The sequence below is a fragment of the Triplophysa dalaica genome, chromosome 25 (genome assembly GCF_015846415.1).
Source record: "Triplophysa dalaica isolate WHDGS20190420 chromosome 25, ASM1584641v1, whole genome shotgun sequence".
NCBI classification, from domain to species: domain Eukaryota; kingdom Metazoa; phylum Chordata; class Actinopteri; order Cypriniformes; family Nemacheilidae; genus Triplophysa; species Triplophysa dalaica.
This window is the reverse complement of record NC_079566.1, coordinates 6443633-6466493: the sequence shown is the minus strand read 5'-3', so window position 1 is coordinate 6466493 and position 22861 is coordinate 6443633. Positions and strand designations below refer to the sequence as shown.

Sequence of the window (22861 nt, the reverse complement as noted above, 5' to 3'; positions counted from 1 at the left end):
ATATTGCAGGAAATTCAGCGGAGACCGCTCCGGAGAGCCTGCCATCTACATGCATCAGAAGCTGTTGGTTAATAGAAATAAAGGGCGGATTGCATGATCCAAGGCCTGGAGGCGCTTGCTGTTTCCTCTCATTACAAGGCCGCCTTACCAGCGAGGAGGAATATGCATGAATACATTAAAAGGTAATGAGGAAGCTGTCAGAAGAGGGTTGTTCGGGGCAGTGCTTGGCATCAGAGGCGTTGGAGAGCTTTCAGACTATTACGTGATGGACTTGTCATCTCGGCATGAGAAGAGAAAGGGGTGGAGTTCAACAATGTTACTAATGGCAACTGTTGCCAGGTCTTACTTGATGGGGATGTGATTGGCTGGTAACGAAACATAAGTGCATTAGACAAGGCAGCACTTTTTTTTTTGTAAAATAAATGCATCCATGTTGTGTGTTGTTTACCTGCTAAAATAAATACATAACAAAAGGATTGTGTATTAAATGTGTAATGTCAATCAAAGTTGAGTAAATTTAGTCTTGAAATAGGATTAAAAGCATCAATTGTACTTCCTCCAATTTCCCTGCTCACGACCACGTGACTATTGATGAAGGCAATGTGGAATCGCATAATGGAATGTCATGGCAACTACACCTGGCAACAGTTTATCCGAGTCCTCATACCCCACACCCTCCCCCACCCGAAAGTGCTGGAACATTATTTCTGTGAGACAGAAAGCCCTATGAACAAATAATGGGTGAGCGCCAGTTTAAATAAAGTATGGTTTATGACTTGTGGTCAGGACCGTCTCTCTTTTTTTAAAAGTGTGCTGTATAAAAACGCTGCCAACATTTTTTTCTCCATACGGTTATAATACAAAGTCGTTTTTTTCCCGTCCTCACAGTGAGAGATTCAGTCAATAAAGGACCGGCAGCAGACCAGTAGTCTGCAGCCACAGGAGAATGGAACAAACCACACACGCCAAAACAAACTGGTGTTCCTTTGCAATTTTTCAGCTTGGGCATTTTAATAAAACATTTACAGTCCTTCTGAGCGGGGTAAATGTTTTGTGAGCATGCCCTGCTTTGCTCTTGATACGAATCACCAAAGAGGCCGTGGGGATTCATTTTCTACATCTACAACATAATTATATGAATGCCACCCCAGTTATGAAATGTAAAACAGAGCCATGAGTGTCCTATTGGACTACATCTCAAGTCAAGCTGTTCTGGTCGAACATATGTACAAACAACGAGGCTCTGGGATATCAAACCAATTATTCAAATGAATTGTACAATACACCAAGAAACAGACACAGCAATTTTCTACTACCATTTATATGTGCCATGCAATTATAGATAATCATAAACTGTCATTAAATAACAGTAGGCTTGTATTAAGACTCCAGTCACTGTCTTGCAGCTACAAAATGAAGGTGTCCATTAACATAATCTGCTTTGTAATAGTCACTGGGCTTTAAACAATGACAAGATAAAGCAACACTGTTTTTCAATGCATAAACAAAACCAGCCATCAAGCACTTGGAGCCAAATATAGTCAAACGCTACAGTGGGTCTCCATGTTTCCAGAAACAGCTACAGTCACGTATTTGTCTCTCACAATCCAAACATGATGTCCCGCCATTACAGCATTAATTCATCTTAAAAATACACTCTAACATGAAGAAAAGTACGGTTTCATAAATCATTTTAGACCCTATAGGGGAATTGAGTTTTATGGATCTCTTTTAAGATTGGTGACCAAAACAGCAACACACTTAAGAAGAATTCATTCATCCACCACTCAAGTGTCTCCAACAGTTTTAGGTGGGAGAATTAAAGTGGGGAGCTACAAATGTGCTTAGGTACATTATACACAGGCTCGTAAAGTCGGGAAAAGCCATTCATTTTAATATTCACCAATCAAGCTGTTGAGTGACTTACTGTACATGTAGTTTGTACTGTAAAGACGTCGCTTTGCACAGACAGGCAACCTGGAGTGCAGTAATGTGCATTCAGACAGTAGACAGACGGTGCAGTTCACTTTAGTACCACTAAAATTGAATAAAGGGACACATGTGCAGAGAATTATTCATGTTTAAGATGAATTCAATTGAGGTTATCCTAAAAAGTTTGCACGTGGGCTTGTTAAAGCAGAAACACAGGTCCATTTAACCAGCAGGATCCCTTTCGAAAAAAGAATGCAGATGCAAGGCCACACCGAATCCAATTAAATTTTGAACGCATCCTTTTCTTACATGCATCTGACAAAAATGCTGAACATATGTATCTGATCTAAATGTCTATTTAGAAAACAAGTCACTTTACATGATCAAAATGATGACTGTTTTCCTCTTCATGAATTGTTGCTCAAAAAATTACATTAAGACATTGCCTGGAAAATGTTCATTGACAAATTGTTCTAAGAGTTTGCAGTCATAGCTTGTTAATTTTGCCGGGTTTTAGGAGGTCATATAAAAAACAGAAGTGGACAGTCTGAAATACATATGTAGGGGGTATAAGGATGACATCAGTACTACAAACAAAGCAGCAAATCACCAGAATAATAGTCTGATCACAGGTAATTAAATAAATTATTAAATAATTAAAGGCACAGTTAACCCAAAAATTCAGAAATATTCCTTTTAAAGCTTTTTACACCAAAAAGATACTGCACAAAACATGTAAATGTTGTCATTATTTGTTATACCTTATGTCATTCAAAGCCTGAAAATTACACAAAATATATTTGGAGAAATGTCTCTGTGGGTTTGTAATCATGCAATTGAAGTCAATGGGGGGCAATAATGTTTGGTTATTCTTTCTTCCTTGAGCTGGAAACAAAATATGTTTTTAAGTCATACATGTGTAGACAATGAGCAAACATTAATTTGCAAACTTATCATAACATCGGTTGGGTGACGATAGGCCTTGTTTTAATAACAACTTGTCAGTTTGTGGTCATTGTGCCATATTAATATGTGCTAGCGGTCTATACAGACTAAGTTAACAGGCAGTTTACCACAAACGTGATCCTCACCCTGCTTTGAACATAGTTTTAAAACCCTGGGTCAAAAGCTATACTAAACCCCTTTTGAAAATGATGTAAAGGTTGCTACATTCAGGGTTAAAGTCAAAGTTTAAAAGCAGATAAGCCAGGGTTACATGTTTTGTGAAAATCCCTTTTGTCTTCCAAAAATAATAACAGGTTTAGAATGAAACGAGGGTTAAAACAATTATAGAGTTTTAATTTTTATCCAACTGCTCCTTTAAAAAAAGATGGATGGTGAGAGTATATTAATATCTATGACCTTGGTTTGATTAAACTTGCTGTTAGACTGCAAGAAAGAATATGGGTTGTTTTGAAGGACTGTCAGGGTTAAAAGCCGTCTTCAGTCTCACAGAGGAGGTTGTAACCGAGCCAGGCCAAAGGCTGCAGGAGCCAGGAGCTCCTGCCAGGACTGTGTGGTAGAAAGCTGTTAATGAGCATTGTAAAGCTTTTAAACATAATGATCTGGACTTCTCTCCCGGTGCTAACGCCTATCACATGCCCGAGACCAGCCCCGCTTCCTGCCTGAAGCTCAAGCCCATGAGAAGGACAAGTAAGATGGGAGAATCGATGACAGTGCTGGTCAAGAAAAAGCAGAGAATGCGAACAATTCAACTTGCTATTATTAATAAAAATAACATGATGGTATACTTTAACATATTTATTTACTCAACACAGCACCAACTGAGATAATGAATAAAGCGTTTACCCTTCCATTACCCTTATGAAAATTAACCAAGTTTAACTGCAGTTACCACATTAGTGGTAAAATCATAGTAACCACAAATTTACTTTGCTCTCCCCACAAAGAGATTTTAAGCAAAACTATGGTAATACAATCGTATTCCAACTACTCATTTAATTTAATGAAACAATTGTTATTTTTTCTAAGGGGGTAACAGACTGCATACCAATTTTGTGTTAACTGACCCACTGCAAAAAATGACTTTCTTAGTTAGTATATTTTTCTCATTTTCCAGTAAAAAGTAAAAAAAAAACTGAACTAAGAAAATAAGTATTGTGTTTAGTCAAAAAATATGAAATTTCAGTGAATTTTCCATTAAAACAAGCAAAGAAATATGCCAATGCGGGAAGAAAAATCATCTTGAATTAAGTGACTAAGAAAAAGGTAAAACTTAATTCAAGATTATTTTTCTTACCCCACTGGCATATTTATTTGCTTGTTTTAATGGCAAATTCACTGAAATTTCACATTTTTAACTAAAAACAAGACTTATTTTCTTAGGTCACTTTGCTCACCAAGAAAATGTATCTTGTTTCAAGAATTTGTAGACATTGTTACTGGAAAACAAGAAAAAAAGACTAAGTAAGAACGTCATTTTTTGCAGTGCGCGCAAAAAGGAGCAGAAAACGCGGGACGGACGAGCTCATTTTGTCACTTAAATGCAAAACCATTGGGATTTATTGGCTTTTATCTGAGAATAAAACAGCCAGAAACTTGCACAAGCCTCTAAAATCAGCAAACATTCGAGTACACCGCGCTTTCTGGTAATACGGCCCGAACGTCGAGCGCCGAGGGACAAACACCACTCCGTCCTCTTGTTTATAATAAATAAACACTTACAGCACATGATGGAGTGGTAAAACTCTTTTGTATGAACACTTCTAGCCACCAGTCAGGGCGCTGACATTTTAAAACCCCCCTGTTTGTGTTTGTTCGGTTGCTTTCTTCTGCTTCCACACAGCTCGCTACTGCAGCTGCGCCGCTGCCCTTGAAGGGCGCTAATAAAGATCGCGCGCTTTGAGGTAGATTAATTACCCGTGTGCCGCGCGCTCCCCGATGACATATGTCCCAAAACGAGCCAAAAATAACAGGGCTGGGAGAACATAAGACGCAAGGGGAAGCGCGCGTGTTCGTAAAGTACAGGTTTGTAGCTTATTTAAGCGCACGGCTTCTGCATTAAGGACCCCGTCGGCTCTCCCACGGGGGTGTTTAGTAAGTCTGGCCTGAGGTATGAGCGAGTGGGTCTTAGATGCTACACAGAGCCACCTGTTGCGGGAAACTAATCTCACGGACTGACAGGGCAGTCTATGAACTGAGCTGATTCATTAACGTTAACAACAGAACCCTCCCATGTTGTGAGGAAACAGGCAATAAGTTAGTTAGCATGGAGGATCTGGTTCTGGAGAAGGTCTTCACAGGGCAATTCAAGCAAGTCTTAAGATTTGGAACATTTATCCAAATACTAGACACAAAAAGGAAGTTCAAGCAGATTGAGTAAACTTCTAAACTTGTTAAATCTTTGTTAAAGTAAAATTGTTTACAGCTTGTCATCTGAATAAAATGCACCCACAGATTGCATGTTCTACATTTTACTACATGTGGTAGTAAAACTGCAAATTTACCATGCTCCAATACAGTAGGCTAACTATAGTTTAGTCATTGTATCTATAAAGAAAAATGTGACCCTGGACCACAAAACCAGACTTAAGTAGCGCTGGAACATTTTTAATATGAGCCAAAAATACGTATGGGTCAAAACTATAATACTTATTCTATTCCTTTATGCCAAGTAAAGAATAAAGATCATGTTGATATTTCGTAAATTTCCCACCCTAAATATATAAAAACATCTTCAAAGGCACATTTCTCAATATTTTTATTCTTTTGTACCCACAGATTCCAGGTTGTAAACGGTTGTATCTCTGCCAGATATTGTCCTATCTTAACAACCGACATCATTAGAAATCTTAACCATTCAGCTTTCAGATGATGTAAATATCTAAATATCGGTCGCAAACCTTTAACTATCCAATTGGTAATTTCCCAAGAATTACTCTACTACTGTATTTTAAAATGAATGACTTTTGGTGAAGTTCAGTACTGACAATATTTATTTAAAGTCTATATCATACATAACATGATAACTTGTATATGATGTCCAACTCCTATTTCTCATCTTGACTGAAACTCCAAGGTTTTGTCTCTCTTTATAAAATACAGACTTTCTCTTAAATGTGTACCAGTGTTACCACAAGAATACACAATGTTGTTTCATCCCAAAAACACCCCAATCAATTTCCTTCAGCATCTGATTTGGTCTTTTTTAAGGGAAGAAAGTAAAGATGGGTGCTAACTGATTGTAAATATGAAGCCTGCCGTGCAGAAGCAGCCAGAGTGCTGAAGCTGAAGGCACGACAGAAGACAATGGATGAAAGGAGCTGTCAGAGTGAGCAGGAGAAGAAAAGAGAGAAGTGCCATGGGAGCGAAGCACAGGGATGGGATGACAAAGCTAGGAGGTGACAGAGGAGGAGGAGGTGGGAGAGCGAGGAGGACACAAGGTGAACATGAGAGCCCTCAGAGAACAGACGCCAGCTCGCTCTTGACCTCTCTCTTAGTATAAGGAGCTCAAGATCTAAAATTGACATCAGATAGGGGAAGCTTTACTTTCTTTCATGTGTCCCTCTCTTTCATGAAGCCTGCACCACTGTTGCATGAATGGACAATACCTTGTAGGAACATCAGATATTACTTGTAGATGTATAGGAATCAGTCATCTATCTGCCTGTCTATCTATCCACCTAAACTTTTAATATCTATCTATCTATCTATCTATCTATCTATCTATCTATCTATCTATCTATCTATCTATCTATCTATCTATCTATCTATCTATCTATCTATCTATCTATCTATCTATCTATCTATCTATCTATCTATCATCTATCATCTATCTATCTCGTGTCTTGATCCCTTATTTGAACATTTGGGTTTTTATCAACCAGCTACAAGCATCATGAAGCAAACAGTGTCACCCAACTCGAATGAGTAGTAAAGAAATGTCAACAAATCCTGCATACAGCTGTTTGGGGTTTCTCTACCATTGCTCGGATCTTGGACGGTTCTGTGTCTCCCACACCACTATTTCTATAATCCTAAACAGATTTGCTCCAACCACTGAAAAAGCCAGAGTCTGGGCGTCTCTGTAGAGTTCTCCACAGAGAACATTAATAGGCTGCATATGCTGATAAATCATGGAATGGATTAGACACAACGTATGTGGTCCTCAGCCGTAACTACTGGTGGCATTTAGGGACACATTTTAACAAGAACAGAAATGTATCCATGCTGTTCTCACATCCACAATATATGGACTGAATATTGTCATTTGACCGAGAGCTGTGACACGGCCAGAACATTTCTGTGAGATCCCACAATCCACACAGCTTGATGTTAAGAAGGGAGAGATTGCTGAAGACAATAAACATCATCTACTGGAGACCTCTTGAATTTGCACTTCTACCATATACTACAGCTTAAGCTGCTGGAAAAATTAAGAGACCACTCCGGTTTTGCCTTTATTCAGCATTTCTGCATGCATTGTGGCAATCCCAGTCCAGTGTGTTGAATTTCAACAGAAACAAACCTTAGGAATGACGTAAAGTCATCCAACAGACACGTGAAAGACTGACAGCATCCAAAAATGCATAAAAGGCTGAAAAAAAAAGATTATGCCATAATATGCAGTTTTTAACACTTGAATGAAATATTCTCCTTAGGTTTTCATTTGAAGATGTATATTAAATGTCTGAAATTTGTTTCATAGACAAACATATAATTGTGCAAACATAAATGCATTGAAGATGCTAATATATAGCCTAACAAGTTTTATCTCATTGTTTGGATGTTTTTAGTCGCAACATATTCCTCATTGTTGCCTTTGTGATATTCCACAGTTTGGATGTGCTTACTATTTTTCTAAAATGTGGAAAAATATGAATAAGTCAGTATAAGTAGTGTATTCATTTTTAAAGAAATTCTGAAATACATCTTAAAACATTAGTATTGTGTTGTTTAAATATGAACATGAGCTTGTTTCTTTTCAGTATTCAAGATCTGCAAAGATTGCATCTTTTTTATTTTGACCAGTTTGTGGTCAAGAAATGCAAAAACTTGTTTTGAGTTTGTGAGAAATGTTGTATTTAAACACATACTTAGAAATAATAAATTAAGAAAACTAAACATTCTTTTAAAGGGGTATTCTTATTTTATTCCAAACCCTTCTGAAAACCTAAACAACGCTGTTCTAACTCTGATTCAGAAGAACTTCCTGTTTATGTTTTTAAAAAATAAAAATACTGTACATAACAAATAGAACCAACAAAAATATACTGTATATAAATAAAATAAACAAAAACTGAAACTGGAAGTGCTTCTTGTAGTGTTTACATCTTGCAAAGTGGTCTATATGATAACATTTAAATTTTGGCATTTACGGATGAAGGTTTGTCTGTGTGTCACACTGTACTTGTTCATTTACATGGGGAGGGTCAAGGTTCATAAGTGGAGTCTCTCTACAAGAGCGTGAGCCATACTTTCCCTGTATTATCTTAGCAAGCCCTAGTGCAACCCGGGGTAGAGCGATCACAATTATCCAGGAATCAGATGAGCAGTCTCGTCTTGGACGGCGGGTGAAAATTACACACATGCGCACTTGACTAGAGAAAATAGATCCAGGGTCAGGGGTGTCTGGATTTCACCGCTGCACAGAAGGAAATAGTAGTCTGAGAATTCTGCTATCTCTCTCTTTTGAGGCATGGGCAAATGGGAAGTGAAGAAAAGGGATTGGCTAGTTGCGAACAATGAGGTTCTTAATGGATGCCAATCTAATACGCCTGAAGCAACAGACATCAGCACATCGCCGGCGCAGACAGTGGAAGCTGCACAGCCATTATCTATAAACAACTGCAGCTTTCTCAATGCGCACAGACCTTTTACAAGAGCTAATAAAGATAATTAGTAGAAAAACTTGTAAATGAGTAAGACGTGTGTGATTTGTTATGTGACGTGTGCCATTTTTGTTGGAGTTGATTGTTTGTTTCTAACTTTTGCTTCGCAAATGGTTATACTGAGCACATAGACAATGTTTAAGAGAATCTGTTTTGTGTTACGACAAACTATCGAAAGGAAGCGGCAGCATGCTATGGCTGTCATCGAGGCAGCAGGCCAGGTCCATTGAGGTCCAATTGCTGTGTTGTGAACAAGCCATTAAATGGCAGCATTGAACAGCCCTTTTTACAGCTGTCAAACATAAGGACATTGGTGTAGCCCCACAGCATATTTAAAACGAAGTATTCCTCTGTTTAACTCAAAAGTACACACTAAAACAGTTGGATTTTATTTAATTACACCGATCTCCAGCCTCTTAACGCTGCTTTTCATGTAGTGTATAGTTTGACTCCCCGGCTCTTCTGAAAAATGCCCATTATCCTGGATGGTGGGTTGGACATAATGGACAAGCACAGGCATTTAACTGCAGGGTCAATACAAAGTTTAATCATTTCAAACTCTTTATAGTCTCTTCAACGATGTTGAAAGCCCCTGAAATACCTGCATGCTACGCTACGAGTGGTCATTTTTGTCTCCCAAACTGATCTTCCCGCTAATGGGCTACAAATATCAGGTGGGCATTTCATTTTTTTTATTAATTGCACTCTATTTCATTCCCTCTCTCTCTCTTTCAACAGTTTGGTTTTCAATCCAGCATCACAGTATGGCATTCAAATGATGGTTATTTAAATAATTCCGAAATTAGAGTGAATCAAACGTGAGAAAAACATTAAACAGCTTAAAAAAATATTTTAATTTTATTCAACATTGTTATGTAGTTTGTAGCGTGCATTTAAGGTTACTATAGGGCTACCAATGAAAGTACATTATATGGACACAAGGATTCGGACACCTTCTTCTAATAAACATGTTTATCTACTGCAGTAATTCAAAACAAAACCAACATTAACTTTACACCGCACAATATATTCAATAATTGTGTTTCCATGTTTGTTGCAACCGTTTTTGCAAGGGCCTTGTTCTTTTCTGAAATGACTAAATGACTCCTGTGTACAAGTCTTCGATGGGTTTGGGTGATGAGTGTTTGATTCAAAGATGTTCAACTGGTTTCAAGTCTGGGCTTTATGCAGGACAGTCACTTCCATAGATTGAATCAATCATTTATTTTAAGTCTTTCTTTGTCCACAGCAACATTGTCGTGTTGGAACAGAAAAGGATGAGATTCCTGCCCAAACTGTTGCCGTAACATTAGAAGCACACAGTTCTAGCAGCGTACACTCAAAAGATGTGTTTGTTAAATCTACTTTAAAAAGCTGCGTCAAGTTGTTCCACGCAATAATAATAATTTAGTTGTATGAACAAAATAAATGTAAGTAATGTTGACAAATTTTTTTTGAGTAATCTTTCCAACTGTACGAGTTACTCTAAGTTAATTTAACTCAATATTTATCCTTCTGGTACCTTTTGTTGTCATACATAAACTATATACAGACTTACTTTATGTAAGTCAAAACAAATGAGCAAATCTGTACTGGCATTAACACACTTAAAGCTCATTGACTGATGCAATAGACTACATCGACACGCAAAAACCTCTCAGAGCCTAAGCATATGTACCAGTCTTCAAAACAATGGCAACCTCTGGCAAAATCTTTTTAAATAGTAACATTTTTTCTTTAATGAAAAATACTTAAAATAACACTAAATTTCTAAATTTACTGCCTAAATGCAGTCTTACGCAAAGCATGCTGGGAACTGTAAAATCCCCCTCAACCAGTCATGTTGAATTTACTTAGGTCCAATATTATAGGGTTTTGCGTTCTACCCAACAATCTTAAGTTGACCAGTCAAACACTTGTTAAGTAAAGCTGACAGAACTTTGTTCAGTTGCTTGCATTCTTTATGTACTGTGAACAAGGATGGGTTAAGTAAAACTAACAGCAGCGACAGTTCATTTTTTTGAGTGTATGCTCTAGCATTAGGATTTGTGTTCACGGAAATGACTAAAGTAGTCAAACCTGTTCGTTAGAAGGGGGCGTCCCAACACTTTTGTCCATATAGTGTATATTGTTTTTCTAAGAATGCAATCACAAAAAGGTGATTGCCATTCAAATTTGGCAAAATGCTACAAAAACTAAGATTTAATGATCAAAGACCATTTAAATACAGTCTTAAAGAGGCTCTCCGAACAATTAGTAAGTGGAGAGGCCTTTTTGTTCCCAGATGTAGTGACTAGCCTTTGAGGACAAGTGTGTGGCTTTGACCTGCGTTTGGCAGTAATGATGCTGTCTGACCTCTGAAATACTTCTCCACATTAGGTTGGCTATTCACATCCTATGTTATCGATGTGCCTCTCGCAAGCCTCCAGCCAACTGTAGAGATCCAATACGTTGCATTATTCTGGGAACCTTCCATCTCCCCCTTTCCTGCTATCTAAAGAACTAATCTAAAACCCTGCTATTATGAGTCTTGTACTTGGCGTATCGGAGACTAATTTAGAACATCAACACCATCAATCACAAGGCACAGAGGCCAGCACTGCTGTCCTACAGGTCTCCTTGTCCAAGTCACGTCCACTTCCTTCGTGAGACTCACGACAAACCCTGCGGCCCACCCAAACCACTGTCTGGGGTATTGTGCATTCTGATGAACTTTCAATGACCAGGCCATGTAGATTTATCCAAACAATGGCATTGCTTTTTAAAGTTCTTTCTTCGGTTTATGAAAAGTAGTCGGCGTAAAGAGTGAACAAGCGATGGAAACGGAAGAATAAGAACGTTTTTAAAACATTGCACTATGTGATCGCCTTTCAAAATAACGTAGGCTACCAAATAAAGCCTCCAAGCAAACACATAAACAAGAGTTCTGTAAAAAAATCCATGAGTCATCAGGCAGTAAAACATTGTCAGGGAAGGTTGGCATGTGCACATAAAACACGAAAATGTCTCAGGAGGAAAACAACTTCACCCCTTTTCCGTTTCTCTGTACAACGCTAAGTTTATAAGATAATAAAACTCATAGAAATGGTCTTCAAAAAATTAATTTATCCATAAAACTATAAATCCTTATTATGCACGTCAGTTCAGCCTTGCCACACAGAGATTAGAAATAGATGTGTTTTGAACATTTTATTCTGTAGGACTTGTTTAAATAAATCCTTATGCAGTACATGCAATGATGAGACAAAAACTGGCTGTATTTTATCTTATCTCTTGATAGAACATGGCTGTGTTTCTGGCTCTGTGCCACATTTGTGCTCATCAGCGGATGATATCACATGTAATTATCCTTGCAAACCCACCTTAGCATCTCAATATCATCAAAACATAGAGAGTAGAGAGATAATCATGTAAATGTGAATGAAGGGTTTTCTGCATTTACAATACAATTTAAATTACTTCCAATATTACGTTAACAATGTGGATGTATCACGCGGATAAAAGAGGGTTATTTTGTCCTATTTTTATTTATGGCCTTGTTGGAAGAGCCTGGAGAGACAGGAAAGCATTTTATGCAAATACAGTCTGGTGTGAAATTGTTTTTCCACATCATTTTATTGTTAAAAGTATCTGCTAAAGTTCTGATAAAACTGTCCTTAACGGGACAGTTCAACCAAAAATGAAAATTCAAACCTGTATGACCGTCTTTCTTCTCCAGGAACACAAAAGAAGATATTTTGAAGAATGTTGGTGACCAAACAACACTGGACTCAATTGACTTACATGGATGCAAATTCAGAGATACAGTTCTAAAGAAAATACAGAAATATTAATATACAGATTTTTTGGGGGGAAAACTATACTTTTCAACAGTACAAATAAGAACAAATTAGTCTGTCACTTAAAAGTCCAGTCAATGAAATTTTGTGGCAAGGTCGTGGCAACCGCTCACTCCACCCCTCACCCTCCCGTTCGAAATGCAAGGAGTACCCGAGGTGTATGTTATGTTAATAGAAATGGTTATAAAAACATAATGCTTAATTGTGTAAGCTCTTTATACACATCTAAAGACATAGTTATGTATATTATATTGCATTTCTGTCATTAGATCAAACAAAAATTACACACTGGACCTTTAAGTAGGCGGCTCTTGGCAGTAAATTAGAATAGGTTTTAAATTACAATAGATTTTATGCCAGTAAACTGACTGCATAAGTAACCAAAGTAACCAGCATAAGCTTGTGTAGTCATATGTTTGGTGGTTCAGCATTCATACTCACTTCTGTCATTGTGTTCAGTGGCACAGAGCCTTAGGGCGAACACTTTGGGGCAAACACACAATTAGAAAGTCTGTGCATGCTGCCCTAAAGGAAACAAGTGCTAAATGGTTCTACTATTCCAAATGTCACGCTATCTCCAGACTTTTGCAAAGACGGGGAATCCCCTATAGTTACATGCCGAGGCATGTCACTCGTCCTACAACTCCAAATAAATGTGTTGAATTTTGTCACAAATTGTTATTAAATAAAAAATTAAAAGATCTAATGCTAGTCATCAATTTATTTCAATTAATTGAAATAATTATTAAAATTGATTGTGGAAGCTCACAGATCTCAATGTGCAATCCATGTCTACTGTAACCATCATGTGAGCAGATTCTTTTTTTTATCATGCATTTTTTTAATAAAATACTTATACAAAATGATGCAGTGTTCGGCTAAATAATTTGATAGTGTGAAAATATTTGAAGTTCACACAAAGGCATTTTGGGGGTCATTTTTCAGAGCTGTGAAGTCTTGAAAATACCTTATTACTGAAAGCATTTTCAACTCTTCGATTTAAATTTTAAGGATTTAAAGATGACTTCCTGTAAAACTGGGGCAAATTATCTAATCTAAATAAATGTAATGTACGTGTAAACCAAAGGAAGAAGTTACATGGCAGGCTGACAAAGGAAAGCTCTTCTCTGCCCCTTTCGGAGGAGAATCTCTCTGTAACAAAGGCCTGGCAGGCACCACCTCTACTCCACAGCTAAATAACAAATGCTGCTGCCAAGCTAATAGAAGAAAAATGAATGAAAATGAAGCATTTCATGCCAAGAACGATTTTCAAGTCTGTCCAATCTGCTCAATTGCATGCAAAACATATTTTACTGACACACACTACCAGAATGACTGAAGAGGAAATGTTTAATTCTATGATACAGATACAGTCATGAGATGTCCATTGGGATGGTCGAATATTTGTCAGCACCATTTGTAGCATCAATAAATCTTGTTAAAAAGGATTCATATAATTTTTATATATTTCTATTAATTTTCCTTTTAAAGAATTTCCAGTATTATACTATTACAAGTGAAAAAAGATGTTGCTCACAAAGAACTTGATGTGTGTTCTGAAGAGGGTGGGTATAAAAAACATAAATTGGACCCTTGGCATTACGGTCCTTTGAAAAGTCCTAATGACAAATCACTACTTTCTCTTTCACCCCCTAGTATTTCATCTGCAGACTACCCATAGCGCTCTGGTCCCCTAAAAGCTTGTCACTGGCCGAGCTGTTCAAGCTTTGCCTTTGGCGATACTCTAGAAAATTATTCTTGGTTTCTTGCCCTAGCTTACAGACACACAAAAGAGGCTTGATTCTCTCTGTGTTACTTTCAACCCAGACAGTCTTCTTCTCATATTCGGGAAATGCGGCGCAGAAACTGAGAAGATTTAGTTAATGGCTGGATATGAAATACACTTAATCATGTATTTCCAATCGTGTATGATCCTTGTGCCAAGGTACTCAAACATGTATCCAGGGATCATGTAAGCAAATTAACTATATGATTCTTATCCATTTCATATTGATTATAGGATCTTGAAAACTGCGGATGTGTTAGAATGTCATAAATTACAGTGAAGCAGATAAATAAACAATCGTCAATAATAATGGCTTTTACGTTTGGAGTATTTTTGTACATAACCTGATAAAATCAGCCATTAGCCGCCAACTGCTCTCTAGTCTGTTTTTGTGAACTTCAAATTAAATGCTCCTTGCTACTATCTTGAAAATGAGTCTCGCTCAAACCGTCATCAGTAATTTTACTTTTCATGGAGTTACAAAAACACACACGCCTCCACCGCTCACCGACTTCTCTTTGACCGTGTAAAACACAGGTCAAGAGGATAAAGATTCATTGGAGGTTTTGCAGAATGTTTACGAAAATGCTAATAATTACATTTCTAAACAACCCGTCAAGCTGTAAAAACATGCTACTCCAGACCTCAAGGGAGTAGAATGAGGATTATACCAACTTTGTTATCTCACCAGCTCACAACTCAGAGTCGAACACTTGACCAATGGAATCTCGGGCAACAGACGCAGGCCCAGGTGACCAATTTATGTGCTACAACCTTGTGGTGGATCTAACTACTTAATAAGTGGCTGTTAGAGGTTTTCCTGGACAAAGTCCAGAGCTGAAGGGGGCCGCAAAGTAGCCTTGCTTGAAAACAAGGACAGCTTCATTGATCAATCACCCCAATCAGGGTTATTTCCGGGCTTGTAGGCACGTGAGGGTATTACTCGATTCCATATTGCATTGTGAATTGCAACCTGAAGTCAATGAGGGTAAAAATATACATACAATGTTATTTCTGTTTGACACTGAAACATTATTTGATTTCTGATTTCATATTTAATTAATGATTTTATAAATTTTGTGTAAAATGTATGTTTTAATTGTAATATATTAGTGTAACCCAAAAAGCTGACCTATACAGCAGTTTTTTCCTCTTCATTGATAGTTTTTACAATATCCTTCTGTATGCTTTTGAGGTCATTATATCCTGAAGAATGTTGCTTCATTTCCAATCCTCTTTATAGATGACAGATGAGAAGCGGGCAGGTATTAGAGCGGAACACTTTATCACTTACTCCGTAAGCCTCTTGATGAGCGACATTCACTTGAGAACGTCATTCCAGCAAGAGGGAAAAAGAGCGACAGACCTGCAGTATAAGTCACTAATCACAATGCACTTTTGTAATGTGAGGTCAGACAAACAGTGCCGCCAGAATTTAGTTTCAGTTATAACAAAAATTAATATTGTAATATTTTATTTACATGTAGGACTGAGGCCTACTGTTTATTGTAATTGTTAAGTGGAACATATAAAATCAAAATGATTGTGATTAAGTTTTGTGTAATGTTTTGATAGAAGGGCTGTTGAAATTGTGGTCTGAAGATGTGTGCGCTGTGAAAACGTTGACGCTTAAACTCCCTCTGCACGTTGCACGTGACTCCATTAAGAGTTATTAATTTTTGTTGAGAATAATTTTATGAAGAGTGATTAATATAAATAATGAGTAAAATGAACGTTACATGCAGAATATGGCCTGGAGTTGTTTATGTAGTCATGACTGATGTTCTCGAAACAGTAGTGTGCTTACATTGGAAAACATTTCTTCTTGATTCTAAGTTTATTTTAAGTTACACAGAGTTCTTTGTTTCTCAGTTTGTTTTTATTGGATGGATATCTGCAAATCTTGAAAATGGGGAAAATCTTTGTCAAAATAATAAAAACAGGTATTTGCTGATTTGTTATCTATAGAATTATACTGTAACAGAATTTTTTTCGTCATATCAGTGCATAAAAAATCTGGATGTTTGTTCCATAATACGGCCACGGAAATAAATTAAGGGACCAAAGTTTTATTTAAACAGCATTTAGATATATTCTGACCATTACAGTTTCTGGTGAATTTCTAATCAAACTTCAGGTGTGACATATACTCATCCAACAGACACCTGAAAACTGTGATAAAAATTTTAGGTTATCACATAAATTAATATTTTTGAACTTTTCCTAAATGCATGTACAAATATTACTGTTGTATTGCTCAAAGTGAATATGAACGTCTTTATTTGTAGTTTTACCTAGACACGTAAATTCAGATTTTTTTTAATGGTCTCTTGTTCTCCGCGGCTGCATAGTCTGAGTGTAAAATGAAATGTAAACAGATTTCTGTGACAGGTAAGTGAAATAAAATTCAGTTTTTGCCATCTGAGATAGACCTCCCATATTTCATTTCTCTCCTGCTGATAGCATTTATCAGCAAAATCCTGACAAATACAAAATATGCAACTTAAGCCTGATCATAACTAAGCTGCAAAGGTGGACAGGATTACCGGGGCCGGCCGAGACAGACATCAGACTGTGTTGCCATAAAGGGTCATTAGTCTGTTGGCAAACTGTACCTCAAGCTCCGGCTGACAGGCCTTTTCAAGACAGACAGATGAAAATATGAGAGTAAAATTCCTATTGACAGATACTTGAATTAGGGAGGTAGAAAGATGGGTTTGAGGAAATGCAAAACTGTGTTGCATTTACTTTTCTGTCTTCATCATTGAACCCACAAACACAGTTTGAAACACACAATTCAAAATGATTACATTTTAAAATCATAAAAATCATTAAGATTAAGACTTGGGTGTGTACAGATTTCATAAAACTGAAGCTTTTTTATAAAAAAAACTCGAAAGCAAGCATATTTTTTTTGTCTTTCTAATTATGGAATGAATGTTTTGCATTGCAGTTCACAAAAACAAATTGATTAAAAAAAGGCTATCATCTTCATCATGCACATAAAAAAAAACACTCAGACTTATGGCGTTCTTCTGTTTGATGCTGAATGAAAGAAACGGTTATCTCATCAAACGATCTCGAACAAGACAGCAGCATGTTCTGCTGTATTGTCACTTTCACTTGCAGAGGGAGAGTCGTGTCAATAATCAGAGGCAGCGATCAGTCAGATGGGAGCTGGGGGTGATGATGGCTCTGCTCACCCCACTGCTCCTCTGTCCTGTGAGACCCACCTGTCCTCATCCCAAGACCCCTCAGGCCATATTGTGATCTCCATCCTGATAAGGGCCGGTGGAAGCGAGACTGCCAGACTGGCCGGGCAAGGTTGGAGCCTCTATGAGAATTCCGCACGATACTGTCCTGGAGGGGCCAATGAAAGGCATTCTCACATACGAAGAAAGGCTGCGAGTCAGTCTGGGCAGCCCTGCTGTCTGCCCCCCTCCCCATCTCCTGAGACTCCAGGCGCCACAGTGTAACTGCAGTCTCAGGTATGCTCTGCGTAAGAGATTCCCAGGCCCTTACCTGAGACTGGAAAGATCCCTTCACTTTATTCCAAGGGTTTGTAGTCTTCTGTGATTATTTTGATGCATGATTCAATGAAAATCTGGATCCAGAATGTCAGCAGCTATCCTCGTCTCCTCGTCTCTATTGTATATGAGCTGTTTTGTTGCGAATAAGCTAGATCTGTCTGTCGAACGAGTACACTGTCATCATCCCGTCTGAATCGCTTCCTCTCTCTGTCTACTTATAGACTTTGGGTGATTACAAAATAATTTGAAAATAGAATAAGTAACTGGGATCTCAGTTGAGGTTTTCGTCGTCTGACGGCGAATTTGGAGCCACAAGACAATTTTCATTGTAGCACGTGTGGTTTTGTGGAGTAAGTGGTGTCTTTTATCTAGACTACAAAGTTCATGCCTGCGGCTTTCAGATTGATGGCACCTTTTTTCTTTGTGCATAATGTTTCATGCAGTATTTCATATTCGCTTAATTTAACTATTTTTATTGGCATACATTGGCAATAATTACAATTTCATTATGTAATATTGTGTATAGAAATAAATAAAAATGGCGTTCGTCCTCATAAACTCGGCTTTAAATATAAGAACAAACTGTTCACTTAAGCATGAAAATCAACTGCAGCATGATTTTAATGACCTTATTTAAATGACTATAAATATATTGCAAGTAAAAGCTGGATGGGGTGAAATAAATTATACACAAGCATTGAGAGAATTACTAAACACAATTCGGCCTATTCACCCACAACCATTATGCAGAGCTTTCAAAAAAAAACACTTCAAACAGTTTTGCTGGCTCATGTAAAATAAAGGCAGAGAACACCCTTGTGCTGCATGTAAATGAGCTATGAACTGTGTATACTATATTATCAGCAAGGCTACTGCGGCTCTGCGCATGCGTACAGCCCGTATTACACCGAGCGTGTTTGAGAAGCTGTATTGAACGGCTGCGTTACTAGCTAAACATGTCAGAGAAGAAACAAACTGTGGATTTGGGGTTGTTGGAGGAGGATGATGAGTTTGAAGAATTCCCTGCAGAGGGTAAGTGAACAAACATTTCGCGTCTGTTTGAAATACATTTTTAGTTGAAGGTAAATAATTAACGTCCACATAACACAGTGACTCAGCTAGCAAACTAGCATTGCTATGCTAACCAGCAACACATTATTCATGTTACTCAACAAATGGTTTGTTTTGCGGCTTTTGGAAAGGAATCGGATTAATAAAATATACTATACATCAATAAATTGCTAGGATTATTATAGTGTACAGGTGATATTAAACGGCACCAACAGTAGTATGACCCTCATGATCGGCTAGCAGGTTTAGCATCTTTATAGCTAACGTAATAAGGGTATTTACGTTGAAGAAAGTGCCTTGTTTACGCGACACTTTCGACATAATGGTTAGAAGGATGGGCTGACATTGCTGATCTTTATTCTATGTAAGAGAAATGAACGAACAAACGTTTCACGTTATCTGTGCTATATACGCGTAGCCAAAGGCTAGAAACAGGTCTATATGCAAACGAATTTTGATGCCATAAGGGTTGTGTCACCCGCAGACTGGACAGGCTGCGATGAAGACGAGGACGCCCATGTTTGGGAAGATAACTGGGATGATGACAATGTAGAGGACGACTTTTCAAATCAGTTGAGGTAAGCTTTAGATGTAACCATTTTATTAAAGTACTTACTCTTATTCTACGCTATTCTAGATGTGTTAGATATATTACTTCTATGACGTCCTTTCTTCAGTTTAACACTAAAATAAATGTGTTTATAAAAATGCTCCATAAAGGTTCAAAAAGCACATCCAGCCATTATAAACTAATATAAAAAGTCTAAATCTTTTGACTCTACAGTGAATCCTGCGATTGTGTGTGTGAAAAAGCGTAATATTTTGAACTCATTTAGGTAAACTGAAAACAAAAAAACTCATAAAAACGAAATATGGCAGCATGTCATTGAGTCATGAGTGTAGTCTTGTAAATTATGAGTTCATTTTTTTGTGTGAACTGTTCCTTTATTAATCTAGTACATAAACAATAGTTCATCCACATATTTCAAATGAATAAATCTTACTAGTGATAACATGTTTAGAAATGTGCCGTCTCCTAGTGCTAGCATCTTCTGTCCCAAAAAAACCTAAAACCGACACTTTTTCCTAAAGAATTTGGTGTGGTTACACTCATTTAGAAGAAAACAGTCCCTAAGGAATCTAATACTCCATTGGCTAACCAACACTTATGGTGGCCTCAAACCACATTTGCAAACTTTCCTACATGTGAGGACTTCACCAAATATAGCCATTAAATATGCTTATATATTAAGTAAAAGAATGAATAGATCACTGTGTCAAATTGTTGCCAACTTCCCATGCGTTGCCCATATTTATTCCCTCGTGTTCCCCACATCAACATTTTTTTATTTCCTAAAGCCAAAAATCTTATTTATGCATTCACCACGATATCCTTCTGAATTCAAAAACGTTTTTATTCACACATTTGTGTAATTATTGGATTATGAATAATTACATGTAAAGAAAAAAAGAAATAAGCGAAACAGTTTTTGTACACTTTTATCAAAATTTCACAAGCTTCTGAAATTTTTCACTCCGTATATATTTACTAATGTAATGTACTTTATGTTTTGTAACTGTTCCCCTTTTGTTCTTTCACTCGCAGAGCGGAGCTTGAAAAACACGGATACAAGATGGAAACCTCATAACAATGGATAACTAAAATGTATTTTTTCCACATTTAATATTGTCAGTTCAGGCTGTCGATATTAAATGTGAATTGTTTTATTTCTTCTGTAAGAAGCCCACAAGTTTTTCTCTTCCCTTATATACCAAACATGTGTTAATAATTGTAATAAAAAGATGTTTTCCCTATTCTGTCTAAGTTTGTTTTATATTTATTATCTTGGTGGTTCTTGGTGCATCTGTTGTTGCTTTTCAATTTTCAGCATTGTTTTGCATGGTTACAATTGCAATCCAGTACTTGTAAACATATATCTAAATAGCCCAAAAAACCACTGGAAAGTCTTGTAAATATTGTAAGACTGCGAGCAGATCTGTGTATAACATTCACCGAGATGCAGCAGCACACGTGCACTGAGGGGCTAGAGGACTTGAGCTGAAACTGCTCTGCTGTGCCCTGACACTTCCCTCTGAGCCCATGGGGCTTGGCAGAGTCTCTGGTGGGGAGATTATCCAGTGAAGTGTTTGTCAGATGCACGGAGGTGGTCACAGCGTGAGGCCCCAACCGGTCCTGCCTGGGCCTGCCCACTCCCGACCGAGCCCCGCTCTTCACAGCAAGAGCTCCCACACAGAACCAGAGGCCAATTTGCCCAGCCACAGTCCCCTAGCAAAATGATTTCTCTGGATTTGTGGCTCTGAGTCCTAGGGTCATAATAAGCTGAAATCGATGCCAGAATTGCATCTCCTACCGCAGAGGAGTCGACCACTGCTTCGCTTGTATCTCAGTTTTGAAGCTTCCTTCATATGCATCTTTTTACCCACTAACTAAACATCTGAGGGCATCTTTAGTGGCAGTAATCACTGAAATTTCTTGTGCTTAGAAACCAGAATGTTTTGCTGAAGTTTGCGTTTTTGAAGGGTGGCATCCTCTTGCTCAACTATGATGTTTAATAGATCCGCTGTTGACTGCGACTTTAATGACCTGATGTCAAATTTCAGATTACATCCTCCTTTTTTTGACATCAGGGACACCCACGTCTTGCAGGCACACAATCATAACATGTAAATCCACCCATGCCCCTCAAAATAAGTGCTCTGTGCTGGATCATTATTTTAATTGTTGGGAGAGTCATTGAGGTGTGAAAATCATTAAGTGAGAGCAACAGTGGAGATTCCAGGGCTATTTTGTTTGTTCCCAAAGGCGGAAGATTGGCCTCTTGTGTTTGAGCGAGGTGGGTCTTTGTGGCTTACCCTTACGTCAGTTTCACAGTTCATGAGAATTATTAGGCAGGCACAACCCTTAGGCCTGTATAGAATTTTCCACAATATATTTTCTTTGTACATTCCATAATTGCTTGCGATGTTGAATCCATTATATTTTGTCAACAGGCTGCTCTGCTGACCTAAAATCAATGACAGTAAATCTGAAGTTTCATTGACATTTTTACATGCCCCATATATTCTTTTTAAATGATCAAATGTTACCTATGAAAAAACAGCTGAAGCCATTTCTATTTGATTAACTGTTTTCTGTACAATCATTTTAGGCCTACATCAATAAGATTCTGTGAAAATATAACATTGGTATATTTAATATTGACTGTAAAGCCATACTAAAGATTAAAGTCAAAGTGAAATAATGTTTGAAATAAAACTTTGATGCTCATGATATCTTGTCTGTCCTTCTGGAAAAACCTCAGATGTCCAAATTAGCCGTTTTCAAGAAATGAATAAAAACACTGTCCTTTTTATTTGAATAAACTCCTGTTTTGTCGAATTTGGCAGGACTTTTAAATTCTGCTTTATTGTAACCTTCTAAAGGGTTGTCTCAAAATACGGATATACGAGTTTTCCAGAAGAAGAGCAGATATCTATTAAACACTTCATGTTATCAGGCTACAAGTATACCGGATACAAGTAATAAATTGCAAAATTGGTTATAACTAGTTTAGATATGCACACCGGATTGCTCGCTTTTATTTACCGATATCCTATTTCCATCTTATTTGTTTATTTGCTGGTGTTCTACCACGCGCGGATGAGCGTCGCGGTCGCACCAGGGCGCACTCGACCGCAGCGAGCATCTCCACCGTAAGCCAAGTGAAGACAGGGGGCTGTCGCGCAGGGAGCGCGCAGCTGCTGCAATAATAGGCCTAATTGCACGTTTCTTTTGTGGGTCTGAAATTAGTGGCAGAGCAGAGCTACAATGCCCCAGCCTCGAGTAAAAAA

The 22861-nt window shown here is 37.7% G+C and overlaps 1 protein-coding gene across 1 annotated transcript; it reads left to right on the top strand.

The window, feature by feature from the left end:
- Window positions 1–18812: 18812 nt before the first annotated feature.
- On the top strand, window positions 18813–20824 carry sem1 (SEM1 26S proteasome subunit). The gene is made up of 3 exons (XM_056741486.1): window positions 18813–18970; window positions 19494–19587; window positions 20616–20824. Exons 1-3 carry the CDS (start codon window positions 18895–18897, stop codon window positions 20656–20658), a joined length of 213 nt encoding a protein of 70 aa, XP_056597464.1. The 5' UTR covers window positions 18813–18894; the 3' UTR covers window positions 20659–20824.
- Window positions 20825–22861: the final 2037 nt, after the last annotated feature.